Source organism: Amaranthus tricolor, chromosome 4, assembly GCF_026212465.1.
Source record: "Amaranthus tricolor cultivar Red isolate AtriRed21 chromosome 4, ASM2621246v1, whole genome shotgun sequence".
NCBI lineage: Eukaryota > Viridiplantae > Streptophyta > Magnoliopsida > Caryophyllales > Amaranthaceae > Amaranthus > Amaranthus tricolor.
The window spans coordinates 2082815-2110759 of record NC_080050.1 but is presented as its reverse complement, the minus strand read 5'-3'; the positions used below and the strand labels follow the sequence as shown (position 1 = coordinate 2110759).

Sequence of the window (27945 nt, the reverse complement as noted above, 5' to 3'; positions counted from 1 at the left end):
TTCAAAATAACTGCTCCCCTTCTTTCATCATTTTCCGTATAAAAAATGAACTGTTATATAAAGTAATTTTTTGAATTATTATTAAAAGTGATTGTATACAAATTTTCCCACTAACGTAGATTTGAATTATTGCTAAAATGATGTTATTCAAAGGAATTAACAGTTAAATAAAAAAGTTTATAAATATATTTTAAGAGAGTTAGTCGAGGAAAGGAATTCGGAGAATTGATATAAGTATTATTTTTCTCATGTAAAGACTTAAGTTTAATTTTCATACAATTCTTCTCCTCTTTTAATGTGTTGGGTACCCTATTAAAAAAAAGAGTAATTAAATGAGACAATACAACGACAATTAATAAAAATAAAAGTACCATCTCCATAAAACTCATACATCAACGTTAGTATTAATGAAAATTGTTTGAAATTGATGTACTATTTGTCAGAAAATTTTCTAATTTATCCTAAATAACAAAATAAAAAAGTTCTAGTGCCCTACCTTACATAGATGTTTGAAGTCAAATAAAGTATTACTTTATTCGAGGAGTGAAAGTTATTTTGATAGTAAACTTAAACCAAATAATTCTAAAGAATACGAAATATGCAAATTTTTATTTAAGATAATCTAACAATAAGAAAGTTAAAATTTGGGACATTGAGACGTTCTCATACAAGATTTGCTTGAAATAGATTTAAGTCTAAAAAAGAAAAACCAGAAACTAAATTTCTAAATTGTATTAAAATAAGAGTTTATTTTCTGAATTGGGCTAAAGTACTAGTGGAGTAAACTTTGTGTAATTCGGCGTGCAAAAAGATTGGGGTATGTGATACTAACCAAAAAAAATTTAAGCGCTCTTACAATAAAAATAAGTCTTTATTTGATTAATTTTAATTTATAATCCCTAATTTTCCAACTATAACTTTTAAACTTTTTAAATAATAATTAAATTTTAGTTTTCTAATAAACTTTACAGTTTACAGTTTAGATTTATTTTTTAGTTGAAACTTTAGTTCGGATCTTTTGATTGGAAAACTGGAAATTGATTTTGTTTGATTTAAATTTTTGAATTTAGTTTGGATTTGAATTGAAAAATCAAAAACCAAAAATTAATTTGTTTTGATATAATCACGAAAAATCTTTTTTGCAAACTAATTTTTCACGCTTTGATATAACTGCTACGCCTTTCTACTAATTTCCTATTAGGTTATTTTTTGATTACATGTATAATTTTCAAATTTAATCCAACAAAATTTTATTCAAATTTTAAGTTAATTTCAAATCAAATTAAATATGAAATGTCCTTAATAGAAAGCTCCTAAGACGAGATCTTGATTTTGTTTTTCTACCGATCTTGTCTTGTGCTTAGTCTATTATCATATTTACTTTCTTGTTTGTGTTTTTTATTATTGCATAATAAGTTGAGGGAAAGAAGGGATTGATGAAGAAAGCAACGCTTATTATATCTAAAAAAAGTGATATTTACTCAAATAAAAATAAGTTCACCCACCCGTTTTATCTAGAAAAAGGCCTATATGCCATAATTAGAAAAAAAAAACTAATTCTATAAACTAAAATTTTTTATTTCACAATAGATTGAGAAAAGAAAAAAACTAATTAAAAATCAAATCTTTTAATTTTTTTTTGAAAAATTTTACTTGCTCTACAACTAAGATAAAATCTAATTCTCAAAATAATAGTCTTAATATTATATAGTACTCCCTCTGTTTTCACTTGTTATCTTCATTTACTTTTTTTGCGAATCTTGATATAAATTTAAAGGTAAATAATTTAAATTCTGAGTTTTAAACAGTTTTAAAAAATTTATATTAAAAAAGTATATATTGAGATATTGAGAAATCTTAATTAAAATTTAACATTAAAATTGATAAATTATATTTGAAATTAAATGTAGAAACGGAGATAGTAATAATCAAAATTGATGGCGTCTGAAATTTGGATCTTTCTTGAGTCACAAGAGTAGTAATTGCTAATTGGTATGCGAAAGACACGTTTTTAAGGGACCACTTAACTTATTAATCGTGTTTATTGATGCTTTCCATGTTTAATAAAATTATTATGATTACCCAATTTATTAAAACATCATGTTCATCAACTTTTATTGTAACCTTATCTGTTTAACACTCCCTCCGTTTTTTTTTCTTCTCATTTACTTTTTGTACAGTTTTCAAAGCAACAGTCGAGCCTTAATATCTCTAAATACGCATTATAAAAAAGTATAAAAAATATATGATAAAAAAGTACATATTAAGACAAATCTAACGAGATCTCACATGGATATATTTTATCATCTATATGTATCTTAAAAATCTTAATCAAATTTTTCTCTTCAAATAGAATAGTATAAATGAGAAGAACATTAGAAAACGGAGGGAGTATAAAAATAACACTTGATCATCCTAATGTTGTAGTGTGGGCTGTGGCTTCCATTTGTACAGGTCTTTTGTGAAGGTTTTTATAGTTTTGTTATATGTTAAAATTAAAATGAGGGTCTTTGTGTATTATGTAGTAAAATTTAAATGGATAAGGAGAAATTTAAAATTTAATTTGAATTCACATTTAATATATTTTTTTAAAAGATAATTAGATGAATTGGTTAATAAATTTGTATTATTAGCTTTGCATTGAATGTTTGTGTTAGGATATGCCAGTATAAATTAATTTAGGTGACCAACATATTATTATTATTTTATGCTAATTTTATAATCTCTTTTGATAATTTTTAATTTATTATTTTTATTAGTTTAATTAAAATAAATGATATAGTGGTTTCATGTAATTATAAAATTTAGCAATATTTTAATATATTAATAAAAAATAATCATACTAATTAAAGTATTAATAAACAAATTTACAAATACCAAAATATAATAAAACGTAACTTTAGATTTAAGGGGTCCATAATTTATATTTTGCTCAAAGTTCATAATTATAACCTTTAAATTGTTTAAAAGTTTAACGAAGAGTTTAATCAGATTGAATTTCATTGCAGATTAATATTATAAATCCTAAGAAAAAATGTTAAAAAGTACCTAATAAATAAACAAAATTTCTAAAAAGTACCCAATAAAAAATTGTCAAAAAATACCTAACAAAATTTTTTCTTTTTCAAAAAGTAGCAATTAACATTCTCCTTTAGTTGACCGTCAAATATAACGGTTGACTGGTCAAAATCGAAAATTTTCTTAGTGTCTTCTTCATCTACTTTTTACTCAAAATCGAAGTTAAATTGGAAAAGAAATCGATGAGGAAGAATTCGATTTTGACTAGTCAACCGTTATATTTAATGGTTAACTGAAGAAAAACGTTAATTGGTACTCTTTGGAAAAGAAAAAATTTTGTTAGATATTTTTTGATAAAACTTTTTTTACTTGGTACTTCTTGGAAAAAAATTTATTTGGTACTTTTTGACACTTTTGCCTAAATTCTAAATAGATTTCTAAATATTCTACTAAATCGCTACAACTCTAATTTAGGTAAAGATTCTACCGGTTTTTTTATCTCGTTTATACTTTTTTTTTTATCTTTAAATATTCATACAGTTTAAATATTTTCTCTTATCCACCCAACTGTCAAATAATAAATAATAATAAATAATTTAATATTGTCAATAAAATATAGAATTCTCTATGGGGCAAAGAAATATTACATAGAATAAGATAAATTATGTTAAAAAAAAGGATAAAATGAAAATATAAATTTAATGTATGGATAAAAATCAATGAGATAATGTGGAGTCATAGCTAGACTTAGAAATATAACAAATCTCATTAAACATACAAAAAATATGTAACAAATTGTAAAAGACTAAGGTAGCATTATGTAGTAGGAGTAAAAAGTTGTAGAACAAGCTGTTTAATAATAGTCAATGTTAAAAACAACCGCGGACTTTGAAGTTTTAGAAAATATAACCATCAGTCCATCAATTTAGTTTGTTATGAGTTATAGTTAAGATATAGGACTTTTTTTGTAAATATTAAAAAATATTTTTTATAAACTAAAAAATATTTACATGAAATATTTATGGTGCACACTTTTCGAATACTGTGTACCAAGTCTATACAAGAATAACGATTTGGTTGTTTGAATTAAATATTTTTGGGAAATAATTTCGATTGATTTATTGCTTTTGATGAAGATAATGTGTCCATATTTCATTTAGTTCATGGCTTTCCAGCTTTCTCCAAAGCAAATATTCATATATTGAAATATTTCCTATCTTTAGTTCATGAAAATAGTGTGTCCAATTTCATTTAGTTGCCACTTACTGTCTGACCACATAATGTTTTAAAGCTTTATTTGTTAACAAGAAATTCATTAACTAATGAACTAACAAATTCCCTGAAACAAAGTCCATCAAAAAACTACTTCTACAACCATTAAAGATTATCATTCAGTCAAAAAAAATAAATGTCCTATAACTTCAGCCCTACAGGTGGTTAGATACTTTTTTTTTTTTACCTTGACTAGTTGTTAGGGCTCTCATGCAGTCAAAAGCCCACATTAAATGCGCAACTCCTGAATTTTCTTTCAAAAATTAAATAAATAAGAAAAAATTAATATTAATAATTCAACCTTTCATCCGTCTGTTTTGAATTATCCCATCTTTAGATTGTTTTTTAAATAATTCAACCTTTGTTCTTAGTTTACTATCAGTATACTAACAGGGTAACTCAGGGCAAACGTTAAATTATTATAAAATAAAAAGTTATGTTGCTAACAAGCTAAGGGCAAAAATTAAACTATTAAAAATAATTTAAAGGCTAAATTATTCACCGCTGGATGAAAAGTTAAATTATTTATATCAATTTTTGCAATAAATAAATAAAAAGCACACAAAGCTTTGAATCATAACCGATGATGGATCAATGCTTGCATCATATATCCATTTAAAAAAATCAACGTGTTTCTCTGCAATCATACTTAGGCCCAAATAAATAAGCAAACAACTAAATATTTGGGCATTGATTGTGAAACGTCTCTACAAAGTCGAAGGATAAACATCTTACTAGCCTAAATTATTAAAATTTAGGCCCAGATTAATTATGGCAAACAATCAAACAGAACTATAAACTAATGAATCAACAGAAAGAAAAATTACTTTAGACTAAAATTGGATAGGGGCCGCGCGAACGCAGGCCCCCACTACCACAAATTATGACGTAGACTCTCCTACTTGAGGAGATCTTAAAGTGTTGCTACCACCAAAGTGCAATGGGGTCCAACACTCTAGGCCATGAGTCTTCTTGATCACTCATAGACCCCGTCCAGGTAAGTGGTTTTGTATGATGTATTCCAAGCGTTTTTATAGCTATCTTTTTTCTTGTCCATCGTTTTCTTGCCGATGTGGGTTACATATGTATGCCAATATGGCATTTGCATTCGTGCTGAAACTTATAATATATTTGCTCTCATCAGGCCATGTAAAGAGTGAATTATCGATTCTTCTGCAAACTGCAATCATATTCAAGGAACATACTTTTTTCATTTTTCTATTCTATTTGTAAAACAAAAATAAAATATGGTTAATATGAACTTTTTTTTTACAAATCAAAGTAAAGAAATTCACATGTTGTAAAGAACGTCAATTCACTGTTCATGGGTGAATTGTTGATATGTTTCATAAAACGCTCAAATAGAATTTCTAAAAATAATTTACTAAATAAAATAGTTCACAAGTATAATATGAAGCAAACTGTGACAATCTATTCGAGATGCTTAAATTTGTGAAAAAAGGTTTTTGAAGAAAATACCTTATGGTAATTAAACACTACAAGTCTACAACACAAAGCTTAGGCTCGGTTCTGAGTCCATTTCAAATAATTGATCGCATAGGAATGTAGAAATAAGAGACCTTAAATATTTGTGGTGGTACCCGACATGTTAAAAGAATAACACTTTAAAGTGATTTGTTCATAAACTTTATTTTTCTTGAACTATTTTTCTTGATATTTAAAAATTTTTATCTTTTGATATAATTAAAAGCCCCATTTAAAAGACCAAGCAAAAATAAAAAGGATTTCAAAATCTTTGCTATCGCTATGCCCCTGCAAAGCAACATGAGAATGAGACGTGCTTGAAAATTAGTAGTCAATGAGGTCACATTATATTTATAGATAGCTTATGCATTAACTAGAGAGTTGAGAGGAACCCTAATGACCAGGGGCTAGCAAAATGTTTTTCTTAATATTGTCCGAATCACAATCAACTCTGGGATCAATAGGTTTTGCTTGAGTGCACACTATCTTAAGCCGCATTATGGTTTGATTTGCAGAAAATCCTTTATACAAGAATGGAAACACAACAATAATGTTATGAATATTTTGTCTGTTTTAACAAATGACATGAGATAATAGTTCTTTTAATTATTGATATTGTTAACTACATATGAATTGTTAGTTATTGACAAAAACACCCTTCCAAAAATAAACATATACCAAATACAATAAACTACGGTATTCTTTAGTAAAAGGCGAAAGAATAGTTTGCTTTGTGCTCACTGAATGGCTGCATGACTTGGAGGAGGGAAATGCACCATTTTTATTATGTTATCATCATGTTGTAATTCTTATCTAACCGATGTGAGACGGTAAGGTTTTAGTTAAATGATGCTAATTAATTCTTCACTTTAATTTTACCTTATCATCCTCTCCATATAAATTATTCATAAAAATCACAACATTTTGTTAAATATGGCAATGCTTTTAGGTATTACATACTTCCCTTATTATAATGAAATTCTTAGGAAAGAAAATTTATTTGCTTAGTTTAAAAATGTATATCAAGTAGATGATATATATGAATATATTTGACATTACATAATATTCCAGGGTCTTCAGAATAATTTAGATTTTGGGTCTTTGCTTGTTTGTTTGAGAAGAAATTATCTTAATGATGGTTTTATAGTGAAGTTCCCCAAGGAAAATATGACTCTACAAAAGTTATACTGTTGAGCTTTTAGGCGGGGGATATTAATCTTAATGTAATTTCGGAGGATGCAATGTGAGGATATGTTGAATCTGGTTGTTAGAACTTAGTATATGTATATGGAACCATTTAGTGAACTCACGGCATTCATTGGTAAACAACAACACAGTGATGTTCACCACGCTAAAATCAGCCTTGCAGATAAAACTTACAGGTAAACTCATGGCATCGTTGAGTTTTCTTTTTAAAATAAATAAATGATTAAAAAACTCAAAAGGCTTATCCTTACTCAGTCGGGCTCGTGAGAGACCATTTTCCTAAGAGACATCTCTCAGGCATAGCCCATTTGAAAGAAGTGTGACTTGAGTCTTGTATTATTTAGTCATAATGACAATTAAAGTGTAGAAGACTTATGTTTTAAAGGTTAAAGTAACAAACTATGATTACTAGACCTTAAGCATGCATTATTATGAGTAGTATTGGACACTCCAATTCATGAAGTAGTACGTACTCTCATTATATGCACAAAACAAAGCAATGGAGTATTTCACATGGATATGCCATCGATAAATAAGGCAATGTACTACACACTAGCTATGGGTTCATATGAGAGAGACCATAGAAGACCTTGAAGACTGTGCAAGAAAGTTGAAAAAGGTATCAGAATGTAGCCTGGCTGCTACTCAATCGAGCCCAAGTCGAGTCGGCTGCAGACCCGTGTTATGTTCTCTTTTCACATCTGTTAACTCCCAAATCCCCCTTCGTCTATATATTGTTGTAGTGTTGTATGTATTGTGTAGAGCCAAGTCTTCCATCTATCCTTACCACTCTCTTTATTCTCTACTCAAAGTCTTCCACCTATCCTTACCACTCTCTTTATTCTCTACTCAAATGTATAGTTTGATGTTATCTTTATTCTCTACTCAAATGTATAGTTTGATGTTATCTTTCAAGCTTTCAAGCTCTTCTATTCTTTAAACACATAATATGTATAGTTTGATGTTATCTTTCAAGCTTTCAAGCTCTTCTATTCTTTAAACACATAATACTACACTAACTTGGATTTAGCCTCATTAAATGTGAACTACATTGCTTTTTTATTACTTAAATCACCTTAATATTAACATAACATATACAGATAGTTTATTAACGCACCACCTTCTTGATCACTTACAGACCCTGTCTAGGTAAGAAATACACACAATTGTATTCAAAGTGTTTTTTATAGTTATCCTTTCTCTTGTCCACCTTTTGTCTGGCCGATGTGGGTTGAATATAATATGGCATTATCAAGCTGAAACCTATAATTTGATTTCTTCTCATCAACTCATGTAGAAACTGAAGTACCAATTCTTCTACAAACTGTAGTTACATAATACATTCAAGGAACAAACTAGGTCTGATATTTTGACAAGATTATTTTTCGTTTTCCTATTTGTAAAACAAAAATCAAATTTGGTTATTATAAACTTTTTTTAAAAATTTAAGTTAAGAAAGTCACATGCTGCAAAGAGCTTCGTCAATTCTCTTGAGTGCATGAAGATATACGTTTCGTATTTAATCATTAAAATAGAGTTTCTAAAAATTATTTAGTAAATTGTAGTGCGCAAGTATAATGAGAAGAAAAGACCTTATGGTAAACTTCCTCAAAATTAAACACTACAACAATATTAATTGCAATATCAATCAATAATAACTAGGCTTAAGTTTGTAATTTTTGAGAAAAGCTAACCAATTATATATATCCCTTTGTTATCAATAATGAAAGGGAAATTTCTTAGAAATAAAAACATGAAAATCATACTAATAAAAGATTATACAAAAAATTTCTAAAATATTATCACGACCAGTGCTCATTAGCTTAAAATAATCCCCACAATCATATATCTCAAAATAATACTAACTATTATAAAATTACTTTCAATAATAGATTTTTTAATGAAAAATAAAAACTTACCGCCACCCCTCTTCTCTCCGGCCACCTTTTCCACCTCCCACAAACCATAAACACCTTTCGCAACTCCAAAACCGACAATAGTTTTGTTGTTGAAATTCAAGTAAGAATGTCATATTGGTACTTCAATCTCTACATGAGTTGATGAGAAAAAAAAAATCAAATTATAAATTCTGCGTTTTAACTATAAGTATGTGAAGAGTTAAAAAACAACTCTAAGACTTACACATTATTCTTTACTCGTATGTACCTTTGATTATACTGCATTTCAAAATTAAAAATTGAGATTATTTTTTATTAGATGGTAAAATTAAAGAAATAGAGAGAACACTTTACTACATTCATAATTGCTCATCTTTTCCGGATGGATTTTGCTACACATTGGGTAGGTAATGCTGTCGACAAACGATCAACACTAAGAAGGCCCATATAGCACAACATTTGACATAAAAATATGAAGACAATTTGATTAGGGGCCGCTCGAACGCATGCCCCCTCTTTCACAAATTAATTGATTTCAATTCATAAAGTTTTTCTTAATGATGCAGTCATCTTTGTTTAATAAAGGGGCGTTCAATGAGAACATGCATCTTCGACTGCACTAAGCTTATGTTAATCAAGCTTTAATTCATGCTTATGTTTCTACATATTTAGAGGCTTAGAGTATCAAGTATCAACAATGTCAACCTATAGACTTTTCCAAGTGCAATGGGGTCCGTCACCCTAAGTATTTTTGATCACTCAAGGACCACGTCCAGGTAAATATGTTATTGTGTTGTACAACATCTACTTTTATAGCTACCATTTTTTTGTCCATTATCTCATGGTCAATGTGGGATAAATTATGATATTTTACAATTGAGAACAAACCTTATTATAGTAATTTGATTTCTATTATCAATCCGTGTGGACTGTGGTGTAAAGATAAAATTTCAGTTATATTGAAGTTACATTCATGCAATGTATTTGGTTCTTATAATATTTTAACTTTTCCAATATATTCTACGGAGATATAATAAAGAAAGAAAAATCTATAAATATACATGAAAAACGTAGAAACATTTAATTATGTAGAAAATTATAGAAGCCTAGTAACCAACATAGTGAGGCTATAAATAGGTAGCCAACTGAAGTGAAGATATGGTGAAGTAAAGCCAAATAAGCTTATTTCTCACAACAAAGTAAGGGTATATGCTCAAAGCTCAAAAAATTAGAGTCTTATGTATAGGTGAAGGCTGTGTCCCACGTTATTTTGGGACCAATATAAATTTGCGCCCAAAACTTCTATCCAGAATATTAACATAAACACAGTTTGAAGTAAACTACATAAAATAAAGATCAATACTATATGCACAAAACTCTTTATATCTTTCAGTTATAGATTAAATGCCAAAAGTATCTTCAACTTAATTCAACATAATGAACTGCTAGTAGGTTCCAGTTCTTGATCCATTGGATAATCACAACTCACAAGTAATCACAACTTGTGTTGTGCATAATTTTTACTCGAGGGTAAGCTATTATTTAAGTACACTTCAAAAGTTTGAACATAAAAATTTCGAAGATTTGTGTAGAGTTTTAGAGTGTCCCACGAGAGGAACACCCTTCCAAAAATAAACGTATGCCACTCAATGCAACAATCACACGGTATTCTTTAGTAAAAGGCGAAAGAATAGTTCGCTCTGTGCTTACTGCGTGGCTGCGTGAAAGTAATAAAGGTATTGCATCTGGTTTTATTATATTATCCTCTTGGTGTATTGCTTTTCTGGACGATGTGGGACAATGGAACTATAGTTTTATTGTATAGCTGGAGTGCTGGACTATTCTTTCTACCTTCACAACTTTCAGCATATGGTTAAGGAAGCCATTGCATACAAATGGCTGATTTTGACTACAGCAGCAAGACAAAATAATTTGTATTCATATGAATTAGATTAGATTAGATTATTAGAAATACTTCAAAAAGAAAAAAAATGGTCAAATCAACAATTTAAGATTAAAAATTTATATTAGCTAAGAAAGTGTGCATTAAAGATTAGAAAAAACATAATAGACTTGACCAAAGAAAATATAATTATTTTCTTTCATTTAACAATTAAGACTTGTTAATTATTATTTTCAAAAAGAAAATTATTAATTATTATTGAATCAAAAAAATTAACATAACCCTACCTCAATTATCTTTGGATGAGTCTGTATTTTCAAGACTCGAATTTTTTTTATATCATCGTTGTGAATTTTGGACAAAGACTCACTTATAAGACTCCCTCCAAAACTATATATCATCGATCTTATTCTTATACTTGGTCAAAAAAATTAAATATCCTAAACACTAACTATTTAATATCATCCACACAATTAGTACATCAAATACCAGTTAACTAACTTCATTCTAAAAACTTTACCTTTCTCATAATCTTCTAGGACAACTTTAAATTCAAGGTAAATATTTTTTTTTATCATTCTTTTGAGAATAAATGAAGTTTTTTTTTTTTTATTTAAGTTGTGGTAATGGTAATAAATGGAAAATTTTTATTATGTTGTTTAAAACATCTGATATCGATCACTACATTTTATTAAAAATGCTAATTTGATAACAATATCGTGTAAATAAATTTTACTATGAAATTTATATTTATACTTCTATATAACGGAGAATCTATACTAGTTGTATTATAATAAATCCAATTTCGTACAACATATATTACATCCTAAGTTTTACAATAACCAACAAGTGTGACTATTGCTTGTCAAAGTGGGCTTGAAGCCTCTCTATAACAATAAAAAAACATAGTAATTTATTTACAAATTTTTGTATGAGACGGTTTTATCGTAAGACATACCTCATGTTTGGGTTAAATAGACTAATAATAGAATCTTTTAAGCTATGGGCTGCTTGTTTTGAAATCGTCTCACCGTGAGACGATCTCATACAATATGAACTATAATTTTACAAGGAATTATTATCTTCCTAGGAATTCAACAATATAATTTCACTAGTCACATGAATTAAATTGACATATATACATTATTATTATTATTATTATTATTATTATTATTATTATTATATTCCTACATCTCAAAAGAAATTCCTTACAATTTCACTTCATTTGTTTGTCAACCAAACACAAATTCATAAAGCTATTCAGTAGGAATTTGCAATATTAAAATTTCAGGCCGAGCAAGTTTAAGCCACAACCGGCCTCACTTTTAAAATTTTTTATTAAATTGTATAATATATTATTATACAACATTAAAAAATATCGATTTAGTTGATTCAACACACATGTCACTTAATAAACTTATTAAACTAATATTTTGAATCCGTCCCTAGCTGGACTATAATTTATAGGTATCATTTTTTACATGTCTTTTCGAACTACGCTAAAGGAAATTCACATCAAACATAAAAATCATAATTTATTCAAAATACTTTCAATTATTGAAAAATAATTATTAGCATTATTTATAGTTTGCTACCAAACAATCAAAAACAATCTTTTTAACATCACAAACAATAATAAGAGTGCTAACATTCAAACCCTCAAACCCATTCTAAACGGAAGCTATTAAATATCATTGAAGTGATGAGAAATTATTAGTTGTTATGTATAGGCCTCTGGCCTTATTCGAGTATTATATCTCTTCAGTCACTAAAATATCACCATTTAACTTAAAAATATTTGAGAATTTTTAAGTAAAATACTATTATTTCATAGAAACAAAGAGTACCAACTTTTGTTACTCTAGAATCAGAAAGGGTGGAGAAAAAGACACCTAGACGGTCATCAAATTTGCAACGTAAAACAACATGCACAAAGAATCTAATTAGTTTTTATCACGAGAAACATCATTCAAGATTACTAGTTGGTTGGGTATTAAAGCTTAATAAAGACAGGCTTTTTCTTAGAAGATTCTTAATCCATATAAAACTTTTCAAGATAGTTTGTTTCAAATGTAACATACCAATTTATTTATTTCTTATAGGGCATAATAAAAAAAATTATACTAAAATTGTAATCGAGATTTCGTGTTAAAGAATAAATAAATAAATAAAGATTAGTTTGGTGTTTAAAAATAAATATATAAATAAAGAATAATTTCGAGTTAAGGGGACCTCATATGTCAGGCGATACTCGAGTTCAGAGGCTCCCTTTTATCGCGAGCCACGACCTCCTCGCGATTAGGGTTTAGTCTGCCTTTTTTCCCACCCTTCCCAGACCCTGCCTTGGACCGGCCTCGTTGGGATGATAATGAAAGATCAATTTCGAGAATGGAATAGCTACCTTGACGAAATGTTTTTGCTTGAAACGCGCACAAGAGATTGGTCAAGAGTTTTGGAAGGCGATAAATAAAGGCCTCTTCACTTACTAAATGCAAGCTTCAATATATAATTAATGCATTATACCAATATCATCATTGAAATATAACTGCAAAGTTAATAAAAAGCATGAATATTAATCAATCAAGTACTTGAAATAAATAACTCCTTAAGTAAATCTCTCTATAAATTTGATGGTGAAGCCTCTTTGCCTGAGCATACATTCTAAACACCAAGGAAATCAGAAGAAAAAATCGACAGCCAAATTAAAAAACCCGAAAAAAATTTCACCAAAGATGAACAAATCCGTCTTCTGTATCCTCATAACGTTGATTCTATACTCTTGCTCACGAGCAACAGCTGCTTTTACCAGCCTTGTACTTCCAGTCTGCAAGAAGATCTCTCAAACCGACCCAAATAATGTTAGCTATGAATCTTGCGTAGCAATACTCGGATCTGATCCTCGAAGTTCCACATCGACAGCTCCACAACTAGCTCGGATCTCCTTTGAGTTGGGTATATCGAGAGCCAAGGACATTACCTCAACCATAGAAAAGCTCTTGAAGACATCGGGATCTGATCCTGCTGCTAGAAATGCCTTAAAGTATTGTTCGGGGGTCTACTCCGGAGTCCCGGGAGAGCTAGATGCAAGCCTCGAGGCTATAAAGGATGAAGCTTTTGACACTGCAAATGAGCGGGTAAGTGCAGCTGTTAAGGCTACAACTGCTTGTAAAGATGGGATGAAGGAGGAGACAGGAAAAATAGCTCCTTTGAAACAAGAGATCAATGAATTTAACCAGCTTTGTGCCATTTCTATTGGTTTCATTAAGTTGTTGAGGATCATAAATTGATCATGTAATGGAAATATATGATCAATAAAAAAATGAAATCTTTATATATATATATATATATATATATATATATGTTTTTTGTGAAATTATAAATTATGGTGCAAAGCAAATTTAGCCAATAATCAACAAAATAGCTACTCACAGCTTTTTAGTTTTGGCTTAAACACCAACTTCTCATTTGACTTAAAAGCCATTTACCAAATTTTTTTTTAACTGTTTGACCAACTAAAAAGCAAAAAGCAAAAGCTTAAAAGTGACCAAAAAGCTAATGAAAAAGCCATTAACCAAAAACGCCCAACTCATCTATCAAAAGTTAGGAAGTAAAAGTGAAAATTTTTAAAAGGAGCCAAGATCATCATAAATCATAATCGATAATTAATCGTACGCTTTATGGTGTTTTCACAATCATTAAATATGACATGATGATCATAGTTAAGCTATAAATTTTTGATGTTAGAAGCAGAAAGTGAGGTACCTAAACTCAACTCTGGCCTGCGTTTTCAATTGTATCGGTCCCAGAAAATGCATTTGCAGATTGGTCATTACCCTTTTCATTACTGGTATTCTTCCCTCCGGTATTCCGGAACCAACAATCCTCCGGGTAATGCCCCCTCTTCTTACAAGTGTTGCAGAACCTAACCCTTTTATCCCAATCCGCTTCATGATTTACACGAGGAATGCCAGGCTTCTTCATAGGATTTCTCTGGGGTCCAAGTTTCCTGGAAGGTTGAAATACAGGTGCATCAACTCTAGGAGCATAAGCCCTACTCTTATTTCCTCTTAGACAGGATTCCTCTTCCGACTTTAAATGATCCATCAACATCCATATGGGTAGATAATCATCTTTCAACAACTGAATGCAGAAGGGTTTCCATGACGGAGGAAGCTTCGAAAGGATAACGTTGACATGAAACCTTTCCTCAACATACATACCAGACGCTGCAAGTTTGTCTGCAATCTCATTAAATTCATGAACCTGGTCAAAGACCGATTTTTCTTGTACTATTTGGAATCCAATATACTTTTTGACCAAAGAAACTTTTGTGCCATGTTCTTCAAGTAGATAGGTGAGCTTTAGTTCTTCCCAAAGATCTTTAGCAGTGCCTGGTTTTTTTGAGTAAAGTCCTAAAAGATTGTCGCATAAGGAATTCAAGATGTTTTGACGACATATATGGTCATCATCCATCCATCTTTCTGCAGCAGATAGTGTCTGGCAGAGTTCCTTATCAGCCACCCCCACGGCACTTGGGCAAGGTTCAGAAAGCACGTATGCAACCTTCAATTGGTTCAAGTATGATTCCATACAATCAGCCCATTGATGATAATTCTTACCATCAAAACGAATAATCTCAATTGGAACAAGTCTAGGTTTATGGCTTGCGGCAACTAGGTTGATTGGTTCACCTCCACTCGGTCTACCACCATTCTTTTCACTTTTATTTGCTGATAAATCAAGCTTGTCATCAGGTTGTTTCTTTTCAACTTTAGACCTATAGAATCATGGGGTTATTCATCATTTCAGCCATGTAATAAGTAAGAAAAATAGGCAGAGATGAAAAGCCATGACCAAAAAGCATGCTCAAAGACTCGGAAAGTCTTTCAAAGAGAAAAGCGCTGACCTTAGCTCCGATTCAACCTTCGCAATGGCTTCTTCAACTGCAGGGAAGCTCTTTCGGAAAATTTCCCATTGATCGGGAAATAAGCTGCCTGAGTGACAACCAAACACAAAAATTATATCAGGTGAAAAGATGATTAGCAACTTTCACTACAACCTGGCGATGACAAATGCTTAAAAATAGGAACTAATGTCCAAATGCACATTGATGCAACAAGTCGACAACGCCGTTGTTAGAATTTTGTCAAATTCGACAAGGTTTGTGGGTCGTGGTCTATTACATAGAAACAAAGAGGGTATCACTTGGAGGCTTCATTGTTTCTTTGTAAGCATAAACAAAGTGGATAAGACCCCTAATAGTCAAATTTGAACCAAAAAGAACAATACTCGTTGATAATATTACATCACTTTTTGAACCATCCCAAACAGATTCCATCTCCCCAACTAATAGTCAAATTTTGAACCAAAAAGAACAATACTGCACTAAAATCACTAACGCTCACTGATGCGCAAACCTCTACATACAAGATCATATTGTTGTTAAGACTCCTATCAATTATATTCGAGCCATACCACTTCCCACATCACAAAATTATAATAGCTCCACATAGGCAACAAGTGCACAACACAATGATGCTAGACACAATCAACATAGCTCCACCGCTCATCCTATTCACTTCAATTCTTATCAACATGCAAAAACATAGTACACCATATTTTATCGGTTTGTTCTCATTACATTGTGCATGAATATACAAAAGTTGACGAGATTCTATTGATACATTTCCACGTTCATCTAAGCCTATTATATACGTAACATATATGATGGTTAAATTCAATTATTGCATGCACTTTCTTCTACATTCAATGTTCTATGTCATTGATGTGACTTAAGATGCATACAGTTGCTTCAAAGGTTAATCAAAAGATGCTTATAGTTGAGAATCTTAAATATCTAGAACACCCTCCAATTCACAATGATAAAGCTAAAATCACAATTGAAGCTAAATAGATAACCAAGGTTGATTCTCAATTATAGGAACTTTTATCACATAATGAAAACGTCGAGCATATTGTTCACTAAAAATGATTAACAATACAGTAAACCACATAACCATGTCGTAGACGGTACATCCCCAAATCAATCAATACACAAACAAGCTTACCAAAAAAGATTAAACTTTATAATTACATTTAGGCAAAGGATTTGTCTTTCCATCCTTGAATGATAGATCTCTTATTGACACAACAGTTCCCCTTTCAGAACTTCTGACAGCTACATCTCTTGTTTGTGATAACTACAAACCATTCAGTAATAAGTCTGAGTGAGCATAGACTTTCAGCTATTCACACAGAATTAACTTATTGAGTATTTATGTAAGAAAAAACATAAACATAGTATCATATTTTTCCGCCAACATAAAAGTACTACTACAATATACTCAATGATAAAAACTAAGAAGCTATTCTTGATTCAATAAAAACAACAAACCATAATATTCACACAAAGACGAAATCATATATATATATGTGACAATTGGAGTATCTAAAATAGTAGTGGACTAGATACATCATGATTCACTAACTAAACGAAAGAAAAAAATATGTTACACAATTTAATATTTTTGAAGTGTAACTTGAGTCAAAAATCATTTTTTGGACTTTTTCTTGGATCTGTGATCATGGGTGATTCCCATGACTAGTGTTGGAGAAGAGTGTAAAATTGTCCATGCCATTGTAGTTGACATTACTTGACATATGCTTTATGGTCAAGATAAGTGTGCATGGCTATTTTGGTGTATGGCATTGTGTTTAAAGAAGCATGGGGAGCATTGCCCAAGGCGTTTCCTCTTTGGTGTCAAGCCTTGAATGATGCAAGTGATACTTGACTTGTTCTCGGAGCAAATTGGTATGGCATTAAGTCTTGGAATAGTTTGTAAGCAATCATGTGAAGAGGTGACCTAGGGCGCTTGAATGAGCACTAGGTGCATTAGAACGAGCACCCTAGCCTACTACCACACACAACTTTCTACCTGCTTTGAAATTGCTGCCCTATGGTCCCTTTGTCTATAGATATGCCCTTAAGTATTCATTTGTAATCAAGTCATACCAAGTACTATAAGGCTTGTGCTTTATGTACTATCTCTATATCTCTCCCAATGCTCTTGTAATTCTCTCCCCATTACCTTATGTACTCACATATAAGTACTCCATAAATGTAATTCCTTCGTGTATACTTGAGCTATTTGCTCACCTATCCTTTAAGCACAAAATACAATACACTAGCCTATGGAGGACATAGCCATAATTTGACGAACCTCATTAAATTTGGTTCATTGGTGAAGCTTCAAGCTATGATATTTCAACAGTTCTTGGCCTTAGCTCATCGCTTTTGCACTTTTTAGATTCATAACAGATATTAATAGGATTTTTAATCAATGAGTAGGCTTATGGCCTAGGTTGGCATATATTATACTTCAAATCATATCTTACACAAAGAACATATACATTTCTAAATAACGCTGAATTTAATCATCAAAATTAAATTTAAATAAAAGTACAGAAACAAAGTTTAAACAAGAAATCAATTCAAATTCTTATTTAAACCCAATGATGAAACAATAACCAACATTGAATATCTAGCAAAAATTTTAAAAAGAACAAAATAATATCAGAAAATAAATATAAACAAATTTAAAATTGCAATATGAAAACACAAAACTAGGGCATAATGAGCAATTAACTACCTTGCAGATAACACGACATGAATCAGGGAAAATCTCTTTGATAACAGGCTTTATATCTTGCTCTTCTGCTACTGTAGTTTGTGTATCATTGTGAAATCCATCAATGGCGGTGGGCAAAACGACATCGTCCTGTGGGGAGTCAGGGATCGCAAGCAAGAAGGATTCGATGATTTGTCGGACGAGGATTTTTTGGGGTAAATCGGATAGGTCAAGGTTGAGTTGTTGAGAGGCTAATTGTCGAACTTGCTGTTCAGTGACGGAATCAATGTCGGAGGAATCAAGAATGTTTGTGACCGTCGACTTGATTTTGTCGACGATGTTTGAGTCCATTTTGGGAGGAGAAGGAGAAAGAAAAGAATGTTGCTACAGCTGAAAATAATCTTTTAAGTGTAAAATTTACTGAAATTTATTACACAAGTTCTTAAAAATAACGGTTAATAATTAGAATTTGGTAGGGTGATAGTTCTATTATTTTAATTTATCTTTTTTAGTTTTGTTTATTTTATTTATTATTCTTTTTGTTTTTTGTAGTGATTTACAAATAACAATTAGTTAGGAATTTTTGAATTTTAATATGATCAATTAGAAAAATGAGATAATTATATGAGTCTGTCTCATGATGAAACGGTCTCATATAAATTATATAAGTCTTTCTCATGGTGAACAAATACCACTTTTTATTAAAGGTTTTGGATTCTTGGGTTTGAATATTAGATTCTCATTTGGTCGCTCCTTTCCGTTGACCTACCTTGTAATTCAATAGAAAAACTTTCATTCACAATATTTTATCACTATCGAAAACCACTTTTAAGGCATTGGAATAAAATTTGTAAAAATAGAGATGATTAAAGTAAAACAAATATGATAATTAAACTTGTCAATAGATTTTCCATTAAAATAATACTGAATTTCATTATAAATCTCTCCATTTAATATCAACTACCAAAGGATTGTTAGGTGAATTTAAGCTTATGTCTCACCGGCGATTTGATTCTATTAATAAATGTATTCGATAATCTTATATGGTAGTATAACATACACACAAAAACCATAGACGAGTTGATAATGGACAAATGTAGAAATAAGTATTTGACTCATTCAATATTAGTCTTTAGATTCTCTCTTTGAGTTTGAATTAGATAAAGAGTTCTAATAGAAAGAAATTAAAAGGTGCTCGACTAAGTTGATATATACATAAATAGGCTATGTGCCTATGTCATTCAATCAATCAATAGGATAACATTGTTAATTTCTTAAAGTTTCCTTTATATTATTTTTCTTAAAAAGGTAAGATGCAGATAAATCATACATGTTTCCCTTCAGAAAAGAGTAAAGAGGATGCGTGCAGTCAAGAAATCCCTTATCTGATACATGTCCCAATAGGAATCGAACCCCAAACCTTCAACAAGATTTACAAACTCCAAAACTGTCTATTACAAAAACTAATAATGCAAAATACAAATTACAAATGAGAATTTGTATTTTTCTTTTGTTGATGGCTAAAATAAAACTTACAAAATACACTAAGAATAAACTTGAAGATTATCTTTGTAAAGACAACCGTTACCCGAAAATTTGATACTTGTTGTAGGCGTGTAATCACTTTCCTTTTGTGATATTTTCCCAACAAAGGTACTTGGGTTTTTGACTTGGAAATTCACAACGAGATACAAACAACACAACACACCCTTAGTACTTAAGGTATGTCACTTAACAATAAGTGTTTGATGAATTATAAGCTTTGGAAGTTCTAACAAAAGTTAATTACTCTGTTGAAAGAACACAAGTGAAAGAAAAAGAGTAAGAATGAAAATTCGGAAAATTGGTGTGTTTTCCATCTTTTCCCAAACCCCTATTTATACTACTTCAAGCATAACAAAGGGTAATGGCACAATAAATCACCCATTGATGATCAACATTAATGACCTCCAATTAATACCATCGAAAAAGATATGGAATAAGTGAAGGAATCCAATGCAATCAACTCAAAGGAAACGTAAAGACACAACGGTCATCTCAGAACAAAAAGCTGAGTCGGTTTTGCTCCATTCTAGAAAAGCCGACTCGACTTTTCCTGCTGGACAAAATTAGTTTTCCAAAACCTTAGGCTCAAAACCAGGAAAGCTGAGTCGGCTTTTCTTGTTGACTAGGTTTTTCAATTTTTCTTTTGTCCTATCCTTTGAACCCCTTTTGGACTTTGTATTTAATACATATTGTCCCACTACTATTTGTAGTAATTGGTGATTATATACTTAGAATTATTATGCACTAAATGTTCAACACTGTCCGTATTAGCTTATGTTTTATCAACAAAATTCCAACGAAGTGTTAACTTTGACCACCCTTGAATTTCATTAGGCATATTATCTAGATTTCTCAAGTTCAAATGGTTGTCACAACTCAAATGTTCTAAACTTGATAAAAAAAAGTCAATAAAATTTGCGTTTTTTTCAAGTTCATCCATTTTAATGCTCCAAGTTAGTATAGAAAGGATATTGTGATATTATATTCTTTACCATATATGAAAAAAAATTGATTATATAATGAAACAATTTCTTTTTTTTTAGTACATAACATATGATAAGAAGATTGATCATAGATACAAATGGTGAGGAAGCCTAGGTTTAGCCAAAGCCATCAAAGGATGAGCTTTAGGCATAGTCATCCCATAAACTTCCTTGGTATCAATCTCATCATGTTTCATTCCTTGAGGTGGCAACCAATCATACGCATGAAAGAGTCTAGCCAATCCCAACAACACAAACACCACCCCAAGTGGGGCCCCTGGACACCTTCTTTTTCCTGCACTAAACGGTAATATCTTAAAATCAGATCCATGGCTAATCTCCACTCTACTTCCATCCAACGGCCAATGTCTTTCTGGATAAAAATCATCTATATTGTCCCACACTGCAGGGTTACGTCCTAACCCATGTGTGTTGATGAAGACACGTGTCCCTTGTGGAATATCATAACCGTTGATTGTTGTAGGACGTAAAGATTCATGTGGGATTAAGAATGGACCAGCTGGGTGCATACGGAAAGTTTCACGTACGACGCAGCGTAGGTAGTTAAGGTGAGGAAGATCTGATTCTGTAACCATTCTATCGGGGCCTACTACTACATCAAGTTCTTGTTGGATTTTGAGAAGGACACGTGGATGTTTGATTACTTCTGCCATTGCCCATTCATTTGTCACTGCTGATGTATCTGTTGCCGCAGCTATCATATCCTACTTACAAACAAGGTGTGAATTTAGTCTAAAAACTCTTTTCAATTGGTTTATTTTATCACAAATTGCTGCATATCTAATGGTTTCACTAAGAAACGCGCTTTATATATACCGTTAAAAAATTAACCCAATTAAAAGCTTCTAATTGCGTTGATTCCTTGATTTGATGTGCTGAAATATTCATGTTAAATGAAAGATGATTGAGATGATTTTACCCAGAGACACGCTTTATATTATCCATGTTAAACATATATATCATTGAGGAAACTTGAGCTGCACACACTTCATAAGCCAAGGAGATATTATTCTAAAATCATTTGACAATGAGAAAAAGGGCTCCAATGACTTATAAAGTATTAATTCATTAATATGGGATAAATTATCCCAGCAATACATACATTAAATAATTCATCTAATACATATTATGAGAATATGAATACTTTAAATCTTTATTTAAGGTCGTCTCACTAAAAAGCAGTCTCTCACAAAAGTATCTCTACTCTTATTAATGTTATTTGTCTTTTTTTCATTTTGTAGTCTCTTTTTATTGTTGCCAAATAAAATTGACTTTTATTTTTATTAATATACAGCTTGGGTTAATACACTAATATAATCACACAAAGTACAAAGTAAGTGCATTTTTAGTTCATGGACAAAGGTTGAAAAGTTTGTGATATATAGGTGACTACAAAATCAAAACGATGACTATAATTCAAACTTTGAATTTTGGTAGAATTTATATAGTAAAGTTAAAATAATCGCATATTAGTTACATTACTATCATTTTTTTTTTCAAAATCATATTATTTTATGATATTTATATTTTTGATGATAAGAAAATGTTTAATTACCTGAATTAAAGCTTTAATGTCCACCTCATCCATATGTTTATTTCCATTTTCACCGGACAAAGACAACAAAACATCCACAAAATCCATTTCTCCATCATCTACTCCTAATTCTTCTCTTCTTTTCTTTGCATTTCTATGTTCATTAAGTATTTTGCAATGAAAATCATCTACCCTTTTCTCCACTTCCCTCATTTTCTTCTCACATCCATATGGATCAATCCATCTCCAAATCCATAAATAATCACCTAGGTAAATCAAGCCTAATAACCAAAATAATTCATGGGTTATATGCATAAACTCTAGGGCTTCTTGTGGGCCCGCACTTTCTGCTCCAAAATATTGTTTTCCTAGCAACATCCTTGTCACATTATTCATAGAAAATGCTCCTAATACCTCTCTCAAGTTAACGGGCTCATTTGCTTTTGAACGTGCCCATACATCTTGGATCAAGTGTTGGGCCTCTTCAGCACGATGATTCACAAAAAGCTCAAGTCGACGAGTTGTGAGCAAATGCTCCATACAAATCCTTCTCATCCTTTTCCACTTTGGCCCCATCGGAGCCAAAGCCACATCTCCGCTATTATAGGCTAAATGGGCCGCAGCTAAAGTTCGTGGACGTGAGGCAAAAACCTCATCTTGTCGGACTAAAATTTCACGTATAATATCCGGGTCATTGGTGGTTATAGCATCCACATTACCAAGCTTCAAATAGACTAAAGGCCCATATTTCTCACAAAAGTGCGCAAAGTCGCGGTGAGGAAGTGGGCTTAATTGGAGGAGATTTCCGACTATAGGCCACCTTGGTGGCCCCGGGGGTAGATTACGTGATGTGTGAAATGATAGTTTAAGCCATTTGCATAACAATTTGACAAGAATGAAAGAACAAAAAAATATAAAAGCTAGTAAAATTATGAAATCCATCAAATTTTAAGAGGTAATATTATTTTTTAATGATTATTTATTTATACATATATAATGGTTGGTCTTAAAGTTAGTTATAGGTCATGATAGTTCAATGAAGATTCTAATTTTTCTCCTAGAAAGATGTAAGATAACAAGTTACGTGTGCCCAAATATTAAAAGGTGGATAGAAGGCTGATCTAACGCATGAATCATGCTCTAATAAAACATTTATGTTATTTTAAATATGGTTTGGGATAAAGCTTGCCTTGGAACAAATTTCTAATCAAAACTAAATTGATTAACAAACAATAATAACAAATATGATAATACCCATATTCTAAGATAAAATATTATATTGTGTGTATTACTTGCTCTGTTTTTTAATAACTTTTTTTTATGTGAGAGTTTTTTAAGAGAAGTGTAGCTATTAAAAAAATAAAGAATAGTATAATAGAACTATACCTTAGTAATCTTAAATTTATTAGAAATGAGTTGATTAGAATTATCTTTTTGGTTTTTGTTATGGGTTTTGGTTTGTGGAAAATAGTTTCAATTTTTTTCATTTTAATGTTTTTTTTACATTAAGATTTTGAAATAATGAAATTTTGGATACTTTTTAGTGAACATTTTTATTCAAAACTAAATGCAAATGGATTTTTTTACAATTATGTTAAATTTTTTTCTAGAAATAATGTTTTATCAAATTAAATACTCTATCTGTTTTCATATGTTATTCTCAAATAAAATTTATGAACTGTAGTGTCAAACTTTGATTATGATCTTTCATTGATCTATATGAAAAAACATATTCATGTGGGATCCTGATAGTTATGTCTCAATAAATATTTACTAAATATCAACTTTTTAAAATTTTTAAAAACTTAGAATTATATGGAATATGAGGGTTGGTTTACAAAGTCAAAAAGATGAATATAATAGTACAAAACAGGAAATTTTTTGGATATATCGAATATTAGCTTATAAGTAAGCTGTATAAATTAGTTTTTTAAGTCAACAATTATAAAAGTGCTTGGTAAAATTTAATTATTAGTTTATTGGTTGTTTGTTAGATAAACAAATCTAAAAAAGACAAAAGACAATAGAAATAGCTATTCCAAATAGTTTTTTAGTTTTGACTTAAAAACCAATTTACAGCTAATTTAAAAAGTCATCCATCAAACAATTTTTTTATTTATATAATCAAATAATAAGTCAAAAACAACAAAAGAAAAACAATAAAAAAGATCATCCACAAACCCCAATAATATTATGGGCAAACTCATTGACATAGTTAATACCATAGGATAAAGGTACAAGCTCTAGCTCAATTGAAAACAAAATGTCAAAGTTGTGCTTAGATTTTGGCGCATATACTTCACATGAGATGAGAATGGTTCATTTCTTAAAACTATGTACTAGTTTCTTAAATGTTAAGGTTATTAAAGAGTTATGTCTCTAGTCCATTTGTAAGAAATCGCATCACCAATAATTAGCATAAAAATGTTATAAAGACAAAAATACACTATATAATGATAAAAAAAATATGTCAATTCCTAAGTAAAATGTTTAAATTGAATATTCGATATTTACTCGACTTTGTAATTGAACTCGGCTTGACCCCACTACCAAAGGAACTTAAAATTATATAAAATATAAACCCAAAATTTAACTTTAAAAAAAAAAAAAAAAAAATTCAAACTCCATTTAATAACCCGAGTAAACAACTTATTGTAGCCGGGGTGTAGTTAGCAGATAGCACTTAGCACCATTTTTCTCTTAATTAACTTTACCCGCTATTGGTGGCATCTCAACTGGCAACCTTGCAAGTTGCAGCTTTAATCAATGTAAACATGCTGAATTCAAGTATTTTTTGTCCATGACACACTCCCTCTTCAAATACACCCGCATTACGTTTATGGATCATATCATCTTCATGACACTATCTTTATTTCAAAAATTCACTTTTCTGTGAGTATTGAATAATTTTTATTTCAAAAATACACCCGCAAGCGTTTGAGACAGTGCTCTTCTAGCAAGGCACTACGTGAGCTGATTATGAAACTGGCTGAGGAAAGGAGGTCAAAGTCCAAGCCAACCGCAGAGACAACTTCCTCCATGAGCAAGAGAATCTCTCAGAACAAACCTCCTACGTACTCAGAGACTGAGGAACCTGCAGCTTTGAAAAGTTGGTTGCGAGAATTTGACAAATTGTTCAACGTGGTGCAATGCCCTGAGACCTTGAGGGTAAACCAGGCTGCATTCTACCTTTAAGAAGAGGCAGACTATTGGTGGTCAAACGCGAGGGATAGTGTGATGAGTAATCCCGATAATCCGCTGAATTAGAAAGAATTCAAGACACTGATTCGAGAAAAGTTTTACCCACCGCATATCAGGAAGCAAAAGTGAAACAGCCCAAACCAGCGTGAACAATGTAATAATACCGTCTACATGGCACAGCGAAAGACTTATAGAAGTCTGGGTTGAATCCGATCTGTGGTTAATAGCCACAGCAAACCAATATCAGAGTATATAAAAACTTTTTACATAATTAAGTGAATACTATTTTCAAAACATTATAAAATTATTTCAATTTAATTTGCAAATATCTAATTTACATTATGAATTTCAAAAAGAAGTCGTCGCCTCGTACGTAACACATAATACTAGTATGCATCGTTTCCACAGTAGAGATAACCCGGAAATGGATCTATCCCCTGAAAGGGATAGGCCCCATCAAAGACTGTCAACAATTGAATTGTTGAGTAATCCAACCAACTATTACATCTATATACAAGTCATTAACAAATGTCTCCAATTTAAGCTTTTGCTCATTTAGTATCTCCTTATTAAACATTAATTTATCAAATACGACTAAGAACCTTTGGTTCATAGTGAATCAAAATATGGCTATAACTTTACAAGTTAATAGCGAAACAATAGGACAAATGAAACATATGATTTCATTTGTGACATAAACAAAACTTTATATAGCAAACGTATTTATTCAAATTTCATATTAAAACAATGATATAACAACACTTAAAAATGTGGGAATATATGGACCATCAGGAAGTAGGCTTGATCTAAAACCTGAGAACACGGATGACCGTCATCACCGAAAATACGATTCTTGCAAGAATAAAACGGGATCGGGGCTCGAGACCGATCCGAATAACCATTACCTATTATCAAGCTACAGGATTTCATAATAATCCAGATATAAATATTCGTTGCCAATTTCCAAAAACGGACATTTTTCAATGTCGAACATTTTAATATAAAACAAATCAATAAGTCTCTTGATTTTCTTTAAAATCAATAATCATAACTCATTTTCATAGTACAATATTGAAAAGCTCATATCTATAAAATTGTGAACATACAAAACATAATTTTGAACAAGAACTAGAAGCAAGGTCAAAACAAAGTTAAAATTCAAAGTTTCGAACACCAAAAATGATACGATTTTGCTCAAATATCAATAGCAGTAATACTACACCTTATAAACCATAACTTAAACTTTGAAATACTTAAATTAAATTTAAAAGATAATAGTGTTTGTAGGATTACCTCTCTATGCCGTGAATAACAATCAATAATTAAAGTATCAATTAACTCATCATCAACCATCATGTAAGAGCTTGAGTTACTATCGATGGAGTTTAACTAATTTTACACCAATCTTAAATCCCAAATACGCAACTTATATCATACCCAAGTAATATCTTCTAATCAAATACCTAATTGATACTTATGTTCCCAAATTTGATACTTGAGCCAATACTCATATTAATAAACTAAGAACACAAAACTCAAAAATACCAATCAATAAAACCCAATTGGAGGATAAACAATAACCTTAAACACTTGATAAAAGGAGTACTCAATTTGAACCCTATCTTTAATTATGAACAAGTAAATTCGAAATGCTATTTTCGGATTTTCAGGACACCCTGTTAGTATTTTGGACATACCTCTCTCATACAAACTCATTTTGGGGTGATTCAATGCCCACGTGACCACGACTCAGAGCTCTACATTTCTTATGAAGACACCAGAACCTAAAAATAAACATAACTGTTCCGAAAATTGCTAAATCAGAATGTTCAGTTTATGTACTGCATTTTCAAATCAAAAATATTCCAATTCAATATGATGGACCCTAACTTCACTCATACTTTTCCAATTTGAACTTCCAATTCAATAATCAAACTTAATTGATAGAAATCATTATCTCACATGAATTCTAATCTCATAATAATGTTCATGTATTATGGGTATAAGAATGAAGTTGATGATCAAGGGAAGTAAAGAAATGAGTTTTATAGTAAAGTTTCTTAAGAGAAAGGGAAAAAATGCATTGTCATGCTTTTGATGTGGCACAAAACCACAAAACTTCAAATACTCACTCATCTCACAAATGCGAGGTGTTAACTATCATAATTTCGTTTACCCAATTTTCATCATATAACTCACTTTGTACCCAAATTTAAAACGACTAATACCCAAGGTAATAAAATAATTTATT

General features: G+C 30.7%; 3 protein-coding genes, 2 non-coding genes and 1 pseudogene across 5 annotated transcripts; 1 reads left to right on the top strand and 5 right to left on the bottom strand.

Annotated features, from left to right (window-relative positions):
- Window positions 1-5133: 5133 nt before the first annotated feature.
- On the bottom strand, window positions 5134-5295 carry LOC130811915 (U1 spliceosomal RNA). Its single transcript, XR_009041529.1, has one exon. It is a non-coding gene; the product is annotated as a U1 spliceosomal RNA (small nuclear RNA).
- A 1118-nt stretch (window positions 5296-6413) lies between these two features.
- Window positions 6414-6521, bottom strand: LOC130811958 (U5 spliceosomal RNA; annotated as a pseudogene).
- A 3959-nt stretch (window positions 6522-10480) lies between these two features.
- Window positions 10481-10598, bottom strand: LOC130811946 (U5 spliceosomal RNA). The gene has a single exon (XR_009041558.1). It is a non-coding gene; the product is annotated as a U5 spliceosomal RNA (small nuclear RNA).
- A 2740-nt stretch (window positions 10599-13338) lies between these two features.
- Window positions 13339-18805, bottom strand: LOC130809630 (uncharacterized). The gene is made up of 5 exons (XM_057675366.1): window positions 18432-18805; window positions 16877-16982; window positions 15689-15776; window positions 14545-15559; window positions 13339-13902 (listed from the first exon to the last, which is right to left on the bottom strand). The coding sequence occupies exons 1-4, from the start codon at window positions 18759-18761 to the stop codon at window positions 14551-14553; spliced, it is 1533 nt and encodes a 510-aa protein (XP_057531349.1). The 5' UTR covers window positions 18762-18805; the 3' UTR covers window positions 13339-13902; window positions 14545-14550.
- LOC130809632 (putative invertase inhibitor) lies at window positions 13413-14069 on the top strand. Its single transcript, XM_057675367.1, has one exon. The coding sequence runs from the start codon at window positions 13413-13415 to the stop codon at window positions 14067-14069; it is 657 nt and encodes a 218-aa protein (XP_057531350.1).
- A 2146-nt stretch (window positions 18806-20951) lies between the features above and the next one.
- Window positions 20952-23816, bottom strand: LOC130809629 (cytochrome P450 703A2). The gene is made up of 2 exons (XM_057675365.1): window positions 22515-23816; window positions 20952-21663 (listed from the first exon to the last, which is right to left on the bottom strand). The coding sequence occupies exons 1-2, from the start codon at window positions 23433-23435 to the stop codon at window positions 21025-21027; spliced, it is 1560 nt and encodes a 519-aa protein (XP_057531348.1). The 5' UTR covers window positions 23436-23816; the 3' UTR covers window positions 20952-21024.
- Between the last annotated feature and the right edge of the window lie 4129 nt (window positions 23817-27945).